The 17,328-nt window shown below is 29.8% G+C and overlaps 1 protein-coding gene across 1 annotated transcript; it reads left to right on the top strand.

Annotated features, from left to right (window-relative positions):
• On the top strand, positions 5,528–10,373 carry LOC104741819 (probable transcription factor KAN2). Its single transcript, XM_010462741.2, has 6 exons — positions 5,528–6,667; positions 6,767–6,843; positions 8,247–8,292; positions 8,419–8,563; positions 9,300–9,360; positions 10,056–10,373. Exons 1-6 carry the CDS (start codon positions 5,932–5,934, stop codon positions 10,179–10,181), a joined length of 1,191 nt encoding a protein of 396 aa, XP_010461043.1. The 5' UTR covers positions 5,528–5,931; the 3' UTR covers positions 10,182–10,373.

The following is a 17,328-nucleotide window of genomic DNA, read 5'->3' as shown; positions in this document are numbered from 1 at the left end:
ATTAATCTTATTTAAAATTTTCTAATGGCAATTGAATGTAATTTTTTACACATTTTAATTTTAGTTTCATATTTGTACTTTCCAATTAATATAGTAGGATACAAAACAACCCTATGTTATATTAATTCTTGGCCTAATCCTAAAAGAAAAAGAATCTTATTATATAAAGTTGGGTTTTCAAAGTTAGCCATTAACAGGATTGTGACACGTGTCAAGTATACTAATGAGATCTTGACATGTGTCGAAAATTTATTATTTTCAAAACAGCTAATTAAGATAATAACATTATTTCTACATAAAATTTACATTTTTAGATATATATAAAAAATATTAAATCAAAAAGAAAAATTAAGAAAACTAATATATATTCCATTGTACGATAATTATATTATACATGTTTTCTCAATTAGATTTTGACATGTATAAACAAAAAAATAATTCATTAGGCATGTATGTTATTATTAATCAATAAATAGTGAATAACAAATCTAAAAAAAATAACAAAATATCTACATAAAATTTACATGTTTATATCGAAAGCTTTGATGTTTGATTTTTTTTTTATATAATTTTGCTGATCTATTGTGAGTCTTTCATTTATGCGGGTTCTTCAGTGGAAGCTATCAGATGTAATAAAATGCAATTAAAATATATAAAGCCCGCCAAATTAATCGAGGATGGAAACGCTGATGGAGGTTCCAAAAGTGATTATATAGTTAGTAGCATTATAAGTTTTGAAGATTAGTCGGTGGTTGATGTTTCTGATCGAAATCTAGAGTTTTCTCTTCTAGATAATGTCAATGATTCCAGTACTGTTTAAACCCAGATATATAATATAAGAACTTTTGATTCAGGTAGAAATAAGTTGAGAACTTACTATTCAAAAATATTTGAGACGAGGTCATAGTTCTAAATAGTTTTGGTACAATGTGATACTTCTGAGGAGTAAATATGTTATCGATCCTTTAACGTGATTATGACATATGTCATGTTTTGGATTGTTTATAAAGTTTCTATTTTATATATTTGAATTATCTAAGACTTATATATACTATCATGATTATAATTTTCAATTTTTTTTTTATTATGTTATATTAACTTTGTTTCAATTTCTCAATTTTTATTGGGTTGGTCATAAAATCATTGTAATCGAGTAAATAATTTTCACCAGTTGTTCATCCAAAATATTTTTGGAGTTAAAAAATTCATGGTTAAAGAAACTATGTCACAAAACAATTTTAATAATTATAAGAACTATAATCATGCCATAATGAAAGTAAAGCAATATAAAAGTTGTTTAATTTGTTTAAAAGACATTTTATAGGTGGTGATAAAGAACATTAAAACATACCGTAATTGTATGTGGCTACTAATTATATGTTGCTTTGATGAATTCTTTGTATGTAAAATATTTTGTAATAAGTTGTGAAACGTTTTTGAAATTTGACAATAATAATATTTGTAATGATGAATATTTGACAAAAATTTTGGTGGGATATAATTTAGCTTTAGATTATTGTAATAATTGTTATAATATATTAAAAATATAAAAATATAAATAAATGTATAAAGTTAAATACAAATATGATTTTTTCTCTAACTAAAATTATTTTAATATTTACTTCAGGAAATACAATTTCTTTTTATTTTTTTTTAAATTGTTTAAGATTTTGGATTTATTTTCTTCAACAATTTTAAAGCCCGCACGATGTGCCCTTATCTAGTACAATATAAAGTATACTTTTTTTTCAAAACTTATTACTTTTAGATATATTCGTAATATTACACTTAGTGATGAATTTATTCTGTATTTATTTCCCAAATTTTTTTACTTTTATATTTATATTTATCATGTAAACATAGATATGTAAATATATTTTATATATTTTAAAATTTTGCTATTATACAAGTCTAACAAACTTAACTATTTTATTTTGGACTAGTATTTGTTTTACGTATTTCTTTTGGACTCGTATTTATATAAATTAATATTCATTTATGTATTTTTAGATAAGTAGTTCATATATATATTTTTTCGTTTTTAGAAAATTATATTTTACACACAAATACCTAGGCATGTACGCATATCCTCAAAGCATGTGTGTTTTATTATTAGAATTCACTACAGTGAAACCTCTATAAATTAATAATGTCGGGACCATAAAATTTTATTAATTTATCGATAAATTAATAATTATTAATTTATCGATAAATTAATAATTATTAATTTATGAAGAGATTTTCTCATTTTCATATTGAAAATTTTTGTATTACAAATAAGATACTTTTTTATCATTCACATTTTTAAAGAATTTTCTTAATTTATAATCTTGGTTATCGTAATAGAATGAATGTCAATTGTTTAATAGATTATCTAGGTAAAAATGAGAAATGTTAGAATTTTAGAGTTTAGAAAAAATTGTTACTACTATCCTTCATGGTAATGATGAAGTCGCAGAAGATATTACAGTACCTTTAAAACCAATTACTAAATAAGCAATTATTGCATCTATGACTCTTCACAATTTATGGATGCGATTTGAAAATACAATAATAAAAAAATTAGAGATGAACTCCAACAAGAATGCAAATTCAAGAATAGACAAACAACAATAGAATCATAGTTCACTAGATTTTCTTAGATATATATATATATATATATATATATATATATTAGTTTATAAGATTATTAATTTATAATATTGATGGGATCATATTTTAACATAGAATTTCCAAAAAAAATATTCTCTTATTATTTTATTGAAATGTGCCATTTTTTACACTGGCCCAAATTGGGACTGGAAAAATTTATTAATTTATAGCGAGTATTAATTTAAAGAATATTAATTTATGGAGGTTCTACTGTTCTAATTGCCTCATTGACCATTCAATAGCCAAAACCGTACCTAACTACCTATATATTTATGTAATACTCCTACATATTTGTTTACGTGTATAATCATACGGTAAAGTTTATTATTACAAAAATTTGATGCTCCGTAATGGTTGCTGCTACCATTAATGGGTTTATAATTTTAAAATTGAGTGAGGTTCTTTTACCACATTTAATGTTGTGCGAGTTGGACATTCTATTTAACTCTTTTTATTATCTCTCTATTTGCTTTCAAATACTATGAACCTTGCAATGATGTAAAAATAAAAAATAAGAAAGCTATGTTATTTTAATTTTACATTCATAACATAACAGACGAACTTATTACTCAGATATTATAATCTTTGTAACAGAAAAAAAAATCATCCCAAATTTCTTATACTCCCTCCGTTTCATAGGATGTTTTAGAGGTTTTTTTTTGTTTCATAATATAAGATGTTTTCAACTTTTTAGATAACTTTTAGATAATTTTTATATTTTTATATTATTTATTTTATGCAGTCTTGTTTATGATTGATTAAACTTTTTTAAAGTAGTTATTTTTTAATCTGCGTGCTTTCATTCAAAACATCTTATATATCTTATATTTGAAACGGAGAGAGTATAATCTAACATGGTTCAAATAATATAAACATTAAGAATGATTCGATATTAAGTACACCGGTATTTTTGGGTTTATTGGGAACCTTACGAAAAACTCAAGAATCTAATACTAGTAAGAGTTTAATAGTTGTGTCATTAATGTAGAATGCTGCTTATTGTGCTATAATATACTAGTAGTTGTGATTAATCAAAATATCAAAATCAGCTACAGAAACATGTTTGGGAATTTCAAGAAAATTAAGATCAAATGTCGTTTTCTTATGGAGATTTCTATTCCCCATGGAGGTATCTTGCCGATCTCTATGCCTAAGTCATCGGCACTACTAACCATTATGTCACGATGATTTAATATAGTATGGTTTTAATATACTGAACACATCTTTTATTTTAATATCTCGTAATTAATTTGCAGGTATCCTTCAAATCATATTTCGACAAGATTTTAGAGTCAATCAAATATTGAACCATTCAAATTTTATTATTCAATGAACCCTTCTCTTCTATTCTAAGTAGTGAGTGATGTGATTATTGTCTTCTTCTTAATTTTTGTAAATCACCATAGCTAAAAATATTTGTTTAAAATGAGGCATTTGATTGGGTTTGGGCTTTTTTCTTTTTAATATTTCGATTGTCCTTTTGACAAACCACACAATATTGTTCGCATAGTAAATCCGACATTGTAAATTACAATGTTATCCCCAACTTGATTGACTCGAGCTGGCTGTATTGGGAAGGTTTGAAACTACTTAGACATGATTTTGTACGACACTATTATTTTTTATTAGCAATATACTAATTTCTGCTAATCAATTTTGAAATTCGAATATCAACTTAGTCTGCATGGTTAGTTTTAATTTTTTTCCAAAATGGTGTCAAACAAGAAAGCTTTTTTTTTAATCATCTAGTACTCACATAAAGATAATTTCGGAATCAGTTAATAATTCATATAGGTCACCATCGTTCATTGTGATATTCACAATAGCAATTGCTATAAGTGAAGTCTCAGGGGTTTATGTTGGACTTGATTTGAAACATCACTGTGAGAAAACAGATTATTCAAAAAAACATGTGGTAAGGGTTTTAATCATTAAGGTATAATTTACAAATGAAAGGGAAAAAAACATGGGGAGAAGAGAAAAGTGATAATCATGTGAAAGAGAGAGTCATACAAGCTAAAATAAGCAAACTTTGTTTTGTTCCTCTTTTTTTTCCTTTTTCTCACTCTCTCTTTTCATCTTTTTCTTTGTTCTTCCTTTTTCATTTGTGATTTTAAGCTTTTAATATTTTAATTTTATTCTTCTTTTTGGAATGAATATAGGGTTTGTAAAAAGGAGAAATCAACCTTGGGTTTCAGTTAAAAGCAAAGGATAGAGAGAGCGTGTGGGATGCTAAAGATTGATAAAATCACCTTTCTATTCTTCTTCATGTGATGAATATTTTAGTTAGTTTATGTTTAGAAAAAGTCATTCCAAGGATTTTTTCCTATGAAATCACTTTATTCTACAAAATGAACATTTTTTTCCTTTAAATTCCGTATGTCATATAGACTTTTTTTCTCATCCCACCATATTATTTCAACGCAAATTAAGTTATGACATAACTGATTTGATAAACTTTATATCCAACTTATTAAGGCCATCGCTAGAAAAAATGTTGAGAGAAATCAAAGAATCATATATCATTCCATTAACTATAAGACCTAGCTAGCTATATATTTTCGAAAATTTCACTTCAAAAGTTTATTGTTTTTGGGGAAGCAAAAAAAAAAAAAAAGGAGTAAAAAGATGAAAAATAAAATAAAAGGTGGAATGTAGATTAAGAAAAGAACAATAAAAATGGTTTAAAACAAAAATAAAGGATTTACTTTTCTGCTCCAAAGAAAAGAAAAGAGTGCAAAGAAAGAAAGAAAAAAGAAAGCCTTATTTACCATTTACCACTTTTGTTTTTTTTTTTAATTTCTTTTTCTTTTTCCAATTTCTTTATCTCTTTGCTTTTCTTCCCCTTTCTTAACCTAAGTTCCTCTAGCCCCCCATGTCCACACAAACACCTTTCTCTCTCCTCTCTCTCATACACACACTCAAGTGTCATTTTCTCACATATACTTCACACAAAAGAAACAAACCATTCACTACATACTACCTTGTCATTGATTTTTCTCTCTCTATATCTCTCAAAAATCTTTGCAAAATCTGCTTAACCTCCCAACTATAGAGAAACAACATTCTCAACAAAACCCAGAACTCTCTTCCTCAAATCCTTAATACCCCTTTTCTTTTTCCTCCCTTTCCCACAATATACAAAAATTAGGATAGCTCTCTTTTTATTATTTTCTTTGTCTTTAATTCAAGCGAACAAGAACTAGGGTTCATCTCTGGAAACCGACTGAAGAATCTATTCAAGAAGAATAATATAATAAGTTTTTAAAGGTCTCTTTCATGGAGCTGTTTCCTGCTCAGCCCGATTTATCCTTACAGATAAGTCCTCCAAACAGCAAACCATCATCCACATGGCAGAGAAGAAGATCAACATCAGATCAAGAAGATCATGAGGAACTCGATTTAGGGTTTTGGAGAAGAGCTCTCGATTCAAGAACATCTACTCTCGTCTCTAATTCCAGCTCAAAGCCAACCAATCATCCATTCCAAGACCTCTCGCTCTCTAACAACTCTCATCATCAACAACAACAACATCAACATCACCAGCCTCACCTTGTCCCTAATTGCAACGGCTCTAACATCTTGACCTCTTTCCAATTTCCGACACAACAGCAACAACAACACTTACAAGGGTTTCTTGCTCACGACCTTAATACTCACTTGAGACCAATCAGAGGAATCCCACTTTACCACAACCCTCCTCCTCATCATCATCACCGTCAGCCGCCGCCATGTTTCCCTTTCGATCCGTCCTCTCTAATTCCTTCTTCCTCCCCTTCTCCACCGTCTCTTACCGGAAACAACAATAGCTTTAATACTAGTAGCGTAAGTAACTCCGGTTTGATTACAAACCCTAATTACTACAATCATCATCATCATCACCAGACTCTGAACAGAGCGAGATTCATGCCAAGATTCCCGGCTAAGAGAAGCATGAGAGCTCCTCGGATGCGATGGACCACCACTCTCCATGCCCGGTTCGTTCACGCCGTTGAGTTACTCGGTGGCCATGAAAGTATGTTCCTTTTACCTTAAGGCTTATCTCTTTCTCATTTCTTAATTACCCTTTTAATAAAAGTTTAATGAGTTCTTGTTTTATTCACTTGTTAATTAGGAGCAACACCTAAATCAGTTCTTGAGCTCATGGATGTCAAAGATCTCACCTTGGCTCATGTTAAGTCCCATTTACAGGTAAATTAATTAATAGTATAGATAGTAATTTCTATGATTGATATATAATTAATTGGGATGAAAAAAAGAAAAAAAGTTATTAGTTAATAGTGTAATAATCTTCTCGGGTATCGATGCATTTGACTCGGTGACTTCCTTAAATCAGAGTTCCACTCGAGTCAGAACAGATCGAATCTTGTTTTCTTCTGATCCTTCCTTTTTTATTCTTATCTTAATTAAATCCAATTTCGCCCACCAATAATGCAGCCCTTGCTTGAGTTAAGACAAAAGAAAAATGCATTTAAACATTCCATACATTTATATTATAAATAAAAATTTCATGGTCCTTGATCGACAGTCTTCTTTTTGCAAGTTTTTAAAAAATAAAATTTCGTCTTGGAAGAATAAACTTGTCCTGTTACAAGTAAACCAAAAATTACTCAATATTACTATTACTGACACACATAGAATAGAAAGTTAGAGAGAGAAATTGAGAGATGAGAAATTACGTAAGTGATTGTGCTAATTTTCAAGAAAAACATTAGTAGTACATTGTGGTTTCTTATCATCCATTTTTCTTGGGTTATACACCAACATTTGGACTTTGTTTCTACATAATCATTTAGTTTTACACATTTTATCGTATTCGAATTAAGTATGATTGGATTTATTTTGTAATGTATATATATATATATATATATATATATATATTATGATACTATAGCTCACAAGTCTAGTTTCTTATTAGGGATAATTCTTAGGACAATCTAATTATGGATAAATTCTAAGTAATAAGAATATATCGGTAGGAAAAAAGTAATTTTAATAATAATGAAAATAGAAAAATCAGAAAGGGAGAGTACAAGAAACACCATCATTTCTTAATGATGAATTGGTTTTGGTCTTACACACAGTCACGGTGAGAGAGAGAGAGAGAGAGAGAGAAGGTTCATCTAACTTAACCATGGTTCCACTTCTCCATATGTTTAATGGGCTAGATTTTAACCATGGTTAGACACATAAATTCATGCATGGGTACATGAAAATCGCAAACTTCATTAATAATGTCAATTAATGCTTCTGTTCCGAACAGTTCCATTTTTTTTCTAAATTATTCCAATGTGTCTGTGCACATATATATACTAGTAGAATATAATTGTATGCGTATATATATGTTTCTTATTTTGAAAATTGGTTGGTACTATTCAACTGTGTCGGAAGACAACAGTACATTGGTCTCCTTACTTTGGTCTCTTCTTCCTTTGCCATATAATTCGATACATGCATCTATATATATACGGATCTAAGAGTTTTGCTTTTTTGACTTATTAATCGAAATTCTAATACTGCTGACTAATACTGTACAGTGTACATGCGTTTTCTTAATTATATTTTTGATGCACATTTTTAAAAAATATTATCAGATGTACAGAACAGTGAAGACAACCGACAAAGCAGCAGCTTCGTCAGGTTAGTGTTAGGGAAATAATTCAGATTCTTTTGCGGTGAAATTTTTGGATATATATGGTTTAATAATGATATTGTATGATTCTGATAGAAACCCTAATTGTTTGTTTTCTTCTATATGTTATTTAGGACAATCTGATGTCTATGAAAATGGATCGTCAGGAGATAATAACTCAGACGATTGGATGTTCGATATGAATCGAAAATCTAGAGATAGTGAGGAATTGACGAATCCTCTAGAGAAAGGAAATGGCCTATGGACCAATTCTTCCGGGTACGTGCATATACGGTCTATCTTTACTCATACATTCATGCCTAGATATAGATGATTATTCCATCGTTAATACTTAATAACTACATGTAACGTGAAGTCTCGCTCAAGCATGTACATGTTGCATGCTTTTATATATTTATATATAATATAAGTGTAGTTAAGAATTGGGTTAGGTTTTATGTTTCAGCTTTGTAGTCCTGTTTTGTCTCTTTTCTCAGCCACAAACCCAACGGATTGGCGTTGAGACAAAACACATGATGGGTTAATCATCATGTGTTGTTCGCTCTCACTCCACAGTCACAACTCACAAGAATACACACATAGATATATATATATATATATCAAATTAATTCGAGATATATATTTAGGGGAATTAAAGCTCTTTTAGAATGGTTTACACATGAACAAATGGGCAAACACATGGGTTGGAGGAAAAGATTGATTTCTCAACTTTATACTAAAAATAAAGTAAGATATATATGTCAGAATATAATATTACAACGTTCTAAATTTTGCTTACGTTAAACAAACAGCCATGCCAGTCGACAGAGATTAAAACAACTTTAATTTGTTATTACCAAAAGAAAGACGCTTTGTTTTCTTTCGTCTTGTAATTTCATATCTTCCTTTTTCACTTTCTTCATCTTTTTGTTTATTTCTTTGATTTTTTCATTTTTATTTATTCATTTCTATAAAGCGAATATCACATATAACAAGCTTTTGTTGGCTTTTGCAGAGAAGCACGTTTGCATGGGAAGCTAATCGATAATGTTGCAGAAATTATGCTACCTTCTGAGGTACGATACATCTCTTTCTGCAACGTATAACTATGTATACGAAAAATGTGTGTGTATAGTATATGTATTGTACTACATATCAATTTATCTATGCATTGTCCATTTCTTTTCATTGCTAAGTCACCCGAAAACATAAAAAGGGGTGCCACAAAAAGGGCTTTCATTAAAGCTTGCTTTAGGAATTTTCAAAAGTAAAGGGTATTTTCGCTATTTAGACATTTATTAGGAAAAAAAAATAAAGAAAACCTAACCATGTTGACATTGACCATGATGAGATTTTTTGTTTTGACCTTTGACACGCATATATTGTGACTTGTGAAAGCTTATGCCTTGAGGTGCGGTTATCTAAGTTTGTCTTATAGGCTAATATGGGCAAAAGCAAAAACCACGGCAGCTTCCATTGAACAATAAGAAAGAATGAGAGTCTATAATTGTGTCAATGTCACACACTAGTCCTTAGGAAAATAATTAGGGTAAGCTTATATCTTAGAAACTAATTTCTTAATTAGTGGAACCGCTAGTGAAATGTTAAGATTATCTTTACTTAGTGTTGCATGAGTTTCTGCACTTTATAAACTAGTGATAAATTATTTACATTTACATGATGATCATTCATATAATAATGCAAAGCATATATTTTACACAATGGAAGATTTAGCTAATTGTGATGAATGTTTTTTTTAAAATTGGAACAGAAGGAAATAGATGGAAAGTGTTCAAGTTATGAAAGAATATCATCAGAAGAGATGAGCTCATCAAGCATCTCGGGAACAAGTCCATTCAAGCCAAATCTTGAGTTTACTTTGGGTCGATCTCACTAAATTTATTGTTTAGCTAGCTAGTAATTAATTAGTATCAAATTAACTTCTATTTTGGCTAATGACTAGTTCGATATTCATATCAATTGAATAAATTTTTTTTAAAGCTCAAATCTCAGTGTCCTCTTGGAAGGTTGACAAACACTGTTCTTTTTCCTTCTCTATTGAGAAGAGCTAGTAAAGAATCAACCACTAGAGGCACAATAAATGTTCTGTTTCTTTGGTTGAACATTTATTTTTATTATTCTACAATTCCGATAATAAAGATATATAGAAATCTATATAAAGAATAATAATAGAGTAAAAAAGAAAAGACATAAAAGAGAAAAAGCAGAAAAAGTAAAGAGAGAAAAAGGTTTAAAAGAAGGACAAAAGAGGACATGAATGAAAGAAAGCAAACAAATTAAAGGAGAATGGGTAAAGTTGTAAGAAGAATATTTATAATTTTTTCTACATATAAAAGTTCATTTATTTTGCTAAGAAAAAAATGGACGTGAGTTTGGTTAATATATGATTAGTGATTACCTTTAGATTGGCCTTAAGGTTTTAGAGTGGGTATAAAGCATATGAACTGTCTATCACCATAAGCTTTTGGAAAAGATAATTAACTTATACATTAAAGCAAAGAATATCTCTTTATTCTCGTTAAAAGTAAAGAAAAATATCTCGTATATATGTTTTTAGGTACCAAATATTATTAATATTGGAACTTGTTCTTGGAGTGTATTTACTATACATGACGATGTATCACTAAAGTCCATTGAATATATCATAAGGAAAAAGTAAAAGGCGTAAAAGAGAGAAAAAAAATAATAATAATTCAAACGTATAAGGTAGATAGATGCCCACCAACGAATGTTTAGTTCATTGCTTTCACTTAAGATTTTGATGTTTCCTTAGTCGTCAACACTCGAGCACACTGAATTATACGAAGCATGACGATTGCTATCCATCCGACAGACCAAAATAACTAAAATATTGAGATAAATTAATTGCTGCCAAATTGATTTTGTCATGGATTTGATTTGAGTTGATGAAATGATGTTTGTTAAATATTCATAACTGAAATAAATTTTAATATGTGTAATTGTAATTTGAATACGGATATTGGCAAAACAAATCTATGATTGATTTCAAATTAAAGTTAAATATATATAATGCAATTCGTATCTAATTTTTATATTTTTTCAAACCCACAAGTATTAGAAAATATAACGACTTCAACTCTAGACTTTTCGACTAGTAATAAGTTTTTCTCTTTTTATATTAACTAAAAAAATTACAAGGATTAAAGAGTATTTCTTTAGTTAAAAGAACAATAAAAAAAAATATAGAGTAAGTAGTGATTTTCAACAAAAATAAGTAAACAAAGAAAATTATGTTTTCATACAAACAAAACAAAGAATGTTTAACATCTATATCCAGCAATGGAGACATCGGGTTAGTTTGTTTTGAAATAAGGACATAGTCAAAGAATAATCGAATAATGATTTAATTGAAAAACAAGTTTTGGGCTAAACGACCCCGAAAAAAAATGATTAACATCAGTTAAACTAATTAATGTTTTTTTTTTTTTTTCACAAGCTGGTTGAATTGAATCTTATACTAATTAGGAAAATCTGAGTGATAGATCAAATAATTTAGTTTAGATCACATGGATGATCGAAGAACAAGTCATCAATGAAATTTTTTGATATGGATGGGTGAGTGGCAACATAACAAAAGATAATCACATTACCTAAGCCAATATCAAGTTGATGACATAACAAGTGATCAAAATTAGAGGCTAAGCCATTATCAAATTGGTTACTCAGTTATGTCATTAACATGATATACAAGATGATCCACATTGGAGCCTAAATTATGATTATATTAATTATCGAGGTATAGATTTATGATCATGAGATCATGAGATTTGATCTTTTAGAGTTAAATAGCCGACCAGAGTGATTTGGAATGGGATCAAATGGTAAAGTTGAACAATTTGTATGAGCTTAACGAAATAGATGAACAGCTAGATGAGTGTGGTGAGTTTATAATTAGCATCTCAACGTAGTTGGACGATTGAACTGATTGAATATTTATGTATCTGGACCGGATAATTGATCATGTCAAACCCAAACTAATAGACTAAGAAAGCATCTAGACTTAGTCGTTGTTCCAATGGATCTTGGCGGAGTTAGGATACCGATTAATATGTTTTATAAAAACATGGTACTTGAACCTTATGATCAATATGATTAATGAACGAGTGGTTTTATGTTAATTAAAATCTTTTCTGTTATGTGGTTTATAAAAAGTTAAATGAACCTAAGAATAAAAACATTTTATTAAGTTCTAGATACATGAGTTACCAACAAAACTTCACGTAAATCACATCAACGGAACATCTCCGTACAAATTGATTTATATATTATAACTTCTCTTTATTTCTTTCTCGTAACTTCTCTTTTGATTTACATATATAATAACTGAAAATATATATTAACCAAAATCGTAATGTGACCGAAAACAAACTTTAGTTCTTGTATACGATTTATTAATCATGGGGCAATTAAGTTCGTCTACCAATAAATTATCTAAAAAACTATTCATAAACCAAATAATAGATTGAGAGACTCATCCAATTTCTCTGTGGCCACGAATAGTTTACTATATACCCTCTAATATAAAACCGAAAGGCCTCCCAATATTAAAAATATTCAAATCAACATTTGATATCAACCATCTATTTATCAAATAAATAAACATATATTATATATCAAAATCATCCAAATTCTTGAGGAAAAATCTAAGAATTGACAATTGAAAGTATGGTTGTCTTCACATTGTATGGGTAGTCGCATTTGACAATTGAAACACGGCCTTGTGTCATTGTCTTGTCACGTGCAACGCGAAACATCCCAAACCTTACAATTTTAAAAGTTTATACTTTTATTTATTATTGTTTTCAAGTTTTGAAAGCAAAACGGAATATAAAAGGCACGCAAAAGGTACATTCACCAATAATTGCAACATACACCCACCCACTCATCCAAACTATTAAATGCTATCACATATTTTGCAAACAAAGTTATACTATTTCATACCCCTACAATGTAAATCTAACCAATTTCAGTTTGATAAATTAGCTAAATAGATCTTATTGTCAACACACAAAGTTTGATTGGTTTTTGTTTTTAATAGTTTGTTTTTGACATGTAGAGACAAGTTTAAAGTTGTTGGTGCTAGATGATGATGAATGATCTTGTGATAATATGACATAAAGAGGGATGGCACAATTAGTAGATCCATAAGAATCAGAAGGAGAATTATGGGGAAAAGAGAACAATTGGTCTTACTTTCTTTCTCTCTCTAGCTCAAAAGTCTTTCATCTGTCCTTTCTCCTTGGGCTACCCCCAAATTGATTGACTTTCTTCTTAAATTATTACTACTTTAATCATACAAATAAAAAATAAAATAAAATAGGGTAATACTACAAAAATTTAAAATTGTACTTTTGAGACGAAAAATGAAGTTTGCAACTATATTTAGCAACTCCAATGACTAGCTTAGCAAGCATGACACATTGTTGCTTAAAAATCGAAATCATCTCCCTTAAATAGGTAGAAAGATGACTATGGCCATCTCCAATGGTTTTCCCTATTTTTTCCTCTATAATAGAAGAATTTTATAATTGGGGTGAGTTTTACTCCAACCACCTGTATTCTCATCTCTAAAATAGAGATTGCTATTTTTTCCTTTATTTATAAAGGAACCTTTTAAAAAAATATGGTTCCTCTAAATAAAAGAAAAAATAGCAATCTCTATTATAGATGTGAGAATAAAGGTGGATTGGAGTAAAACTTATCTTAACTTACCTCTATAATAGAATTCCTCTATTATAAATGCAAAAATAGAGTACTATTGGAAATTGGAAATGATGTAAACCATATTTACTTAAAATGTAAATAAACTTTTCTATTCCTCGTGGTATAAGTAAAATTGTTACATGACCTATTCATATTCGCGCACTAAATTAAAAGAAAAAATAAACATTATCATATATTTATATATATTATAGTATATAATGGGAGTATAATTATAAAGCTTAAAAGATGGCTTCTGTCACTCTCTCACTTTCTCTGTGCGGTTTGAGGCAAAGACTGAAACACTGCTGGATAGTAATTTACTGTCTGTTGTACGAACAGAGAAGAGCACGAAGTCCACAGAATGTCAAAAAGTATATAAATTATTAAACCATCATTACATTATCATTTCAATCTTTGGATCTTTTCGTACAGAAGCTCTCTCATCCACGTGTCGTAGTCTCGACGATACGATTGTTGGGTTAGGTCTCTGCTGCTCTGCAAGCCGTCAGATGAGAGATATTGCCAAATGTTGCGAAGATGTTATACTGATCAACAAGAAAGTGACCAGTAAAGTTTACGCTCCTTCCTTGTTTTCACCTTCATGAGACATCATCTCTCTCTCTCTCTCTCTCTTTCTTTCTTATTCCTTTTTTTTTTTTTTTTTTCATTTTTCAAAAAGTTTATAAGTCCTTACAAAAGACAAGAAAGTTTTATTAATTAAAATGCTCATTCCATTAACCAAAGAAAGACTATATATGAGTTTACATTTCTGAAAATGTCGTGCTATATACAGATACAATATCAATCTTTATATAGTCAGACACATGTATAATAATATGTTAGTATATACAGTATATAACAATTATAAGAGATGCAAAACAAAAAAAAAAGGTGAAAAGAGAGCAAAGGAAGAGACTAGTATTTGATGAAGTTTTGCAGTGTTTAATTGAGTAGCTCGAGGAGCTTTTTTGCATGGGGAGGAGAAGAAGCTGTGGTCGTGGGTCCTCTCAACGTTAATTCAAACGTCAAATGTGTGAAAAGATTTCATGAAACTATGGTTTATATATAAATATATATATATATATATATTGAAATATTCATAATTAATTCAATTTTTCAATACTTTGAGATATAGAGACAATGCTATATAATTAATGTGATGATAAATTTAGGTGTAATTTTTGTGAATAATTGATTTTTTTTAATAAAAAAATGGAGAAAGACAAAAAGATAAATTATTCTCAAAGAGGACAACGGATAATAAGGCGAAATTCTCGCGGGAACCAACGCCTCCCCTCTTTTCTCTCTCCCTTCCCGTAATAAATAAATATACAGACAAATTACATACCTACAAATATACTCTCTTGTACAATACATACATTATACATTATAGATATATATATAAAGACTAAAAAATACATCAACAGTTCTCTTACTTATATATAAATCTCGGATTTTCTATATCCAAATTAAAATTGAAATACAAAGAAAAACAAACATTTCTAGTGCATTAAAGACACCCACTAGATAAAATTGTAACAATTTGAAGAACAGAATAATCTATAACAGCAACTATAACAATTCAACATTTATTTTTCTCCTATTTCTTATGATCAACAGGCTTGACATAAATTAAATCACATGCAATAGAAAACATATAACAAAACAGTTATATAGAAAGAGAATGTAACGTATCCATATTTTAGAACAAAGATTAGTTTGTTTTTAAAAACGCAACTTAAATAAATTTTACTTGTCACATAAATTATGAGATAAAATCCGATACCATGTGTATGTAGTTAAGAATGTTTTTCAGTGTCATCATACTCAAAATAATAATAAGAAAAAAAGAGTCAAAAGGACCAGAAAAAAAGAGAGAGGTGTTGGGGGAAATGTCAGACGGTGGCGAAAGAAGTGACGTGTCAAAGGGATTTGGTCAATAAAAACACGAAAATTTACTGTCACAGAGTACCACCACCACCTCTTGGGGACCTTCTCTTCTTATCAACGACTATTCCTCCTCCTTCCTTCCTTCCCCCACCAATTCGTTTTGTCATTTATTGAGAGCTCTTTCACAGTCCTGTCACTGTATCCCTTTCTTCCTTTTTTTTTTTTTTCTTTTTTCTTTTTTGCACAGACAAAAATTCCTAAATCATACATAAGAATTGACAATTTGTTGGAAACAAACAAAACGAATTGTCAATTTTCATATTATTAATCAACGTTTCTTTTGTAGTATTCTTTGATTAGTTTTTTTTCTCTAAAAAATATATTATTTGACGAAAATTTCCCAAAATAATATTTTAAAAGTACCTTCATTCCCAGGCTCAGGCCCAGCCCAGATCCAACCAATAAAACTGTCTCCATAGTTTCAACTTGTATTGGATATGTTCGGTCGGCTACTGCAATCTATTAGACTATATGCTCTCTAGCTATGTTGCTCTTTCGTTTCAAACGTGATGTTGATCTAACTCTGATGTAGCCATATATGTTTTCGTAACAGCACAGAGGAACACAAATTTATGCGAACTTTAATATCTTTTATAAGCCAATGACTTTGTCTCGTCACCAAATGAGGTCACTATAAAGTCTATAATCGACGAAATACATTCAATAACATGATATATATAAAAATCAGTCAAGACATTTCCTAGAATACTACAAAGTACCTCACAAGCCAAACTGGGAGAAGTCCAGAAGTCGATCGAGACTTTTCACGAGTAGGTCGGAACTTCCTGTCTACTGGCTTTGCTACTGTGGATGGTCGCTCTCATAGTCCACTCATGCATTGGAGTCTCATGATCTGGTCTAGAGGAGAATGCTTAGCTTCACTAGCATATAGAGCGTTGGGCTTGGATTTGCGCCAAATTCCCTGGTCGGAGCCCAACAAGATAAAGGTATAGCTGTGGTTGTCGATGATAGGCCATGAATCTTATAAAGGTGACCTTACCGTGTGAAGACACTGTGGAAGATAACATGGTCCCTTTCCTGCTAAGCCTCTTGTCTTATGCAAGATTTGGCCCCTTGAGTTTTCGACTGTTGCTCTTTTGTTTGGGCATTGATTAAAGCTTATTGTAACGACCTCACAAAACAAAGATATAAAGAATCCTTCAGGATATAATCGTGAAAAGAAACCAGTCGGAACCATTGTTCTTTTGGGTGAACAACTCAGATCAGATTCCATGTCGGTGCCAAACAAAGAAAGAGATCATAAACTGACCAATTCCATCACTACACAGAAACTGGTCTTGTTTCTTTAAAATCTGATTGGACCTCAGAATATCGAGATATCTGCTGGC

This window comes from Camelina sativa, chromosome 14, assembly GCF_000633955.1.
Source record: "Camelina sativa cultivar DH55 chromosome 14, Cs, whole genome shotgun sequence".
Lineage (NCBI taxonomy): Eukaryota > Viridiplantae > Streptophyta > Magnoliopsida > Brassicales > Brassicaceae > Camelina > Camelina sativa.
The sequence above is the reverse complement of the archived record's forward strand: the minus strand, read 5'-3'. Positions and strand labels throughout refer to the sequence as shown.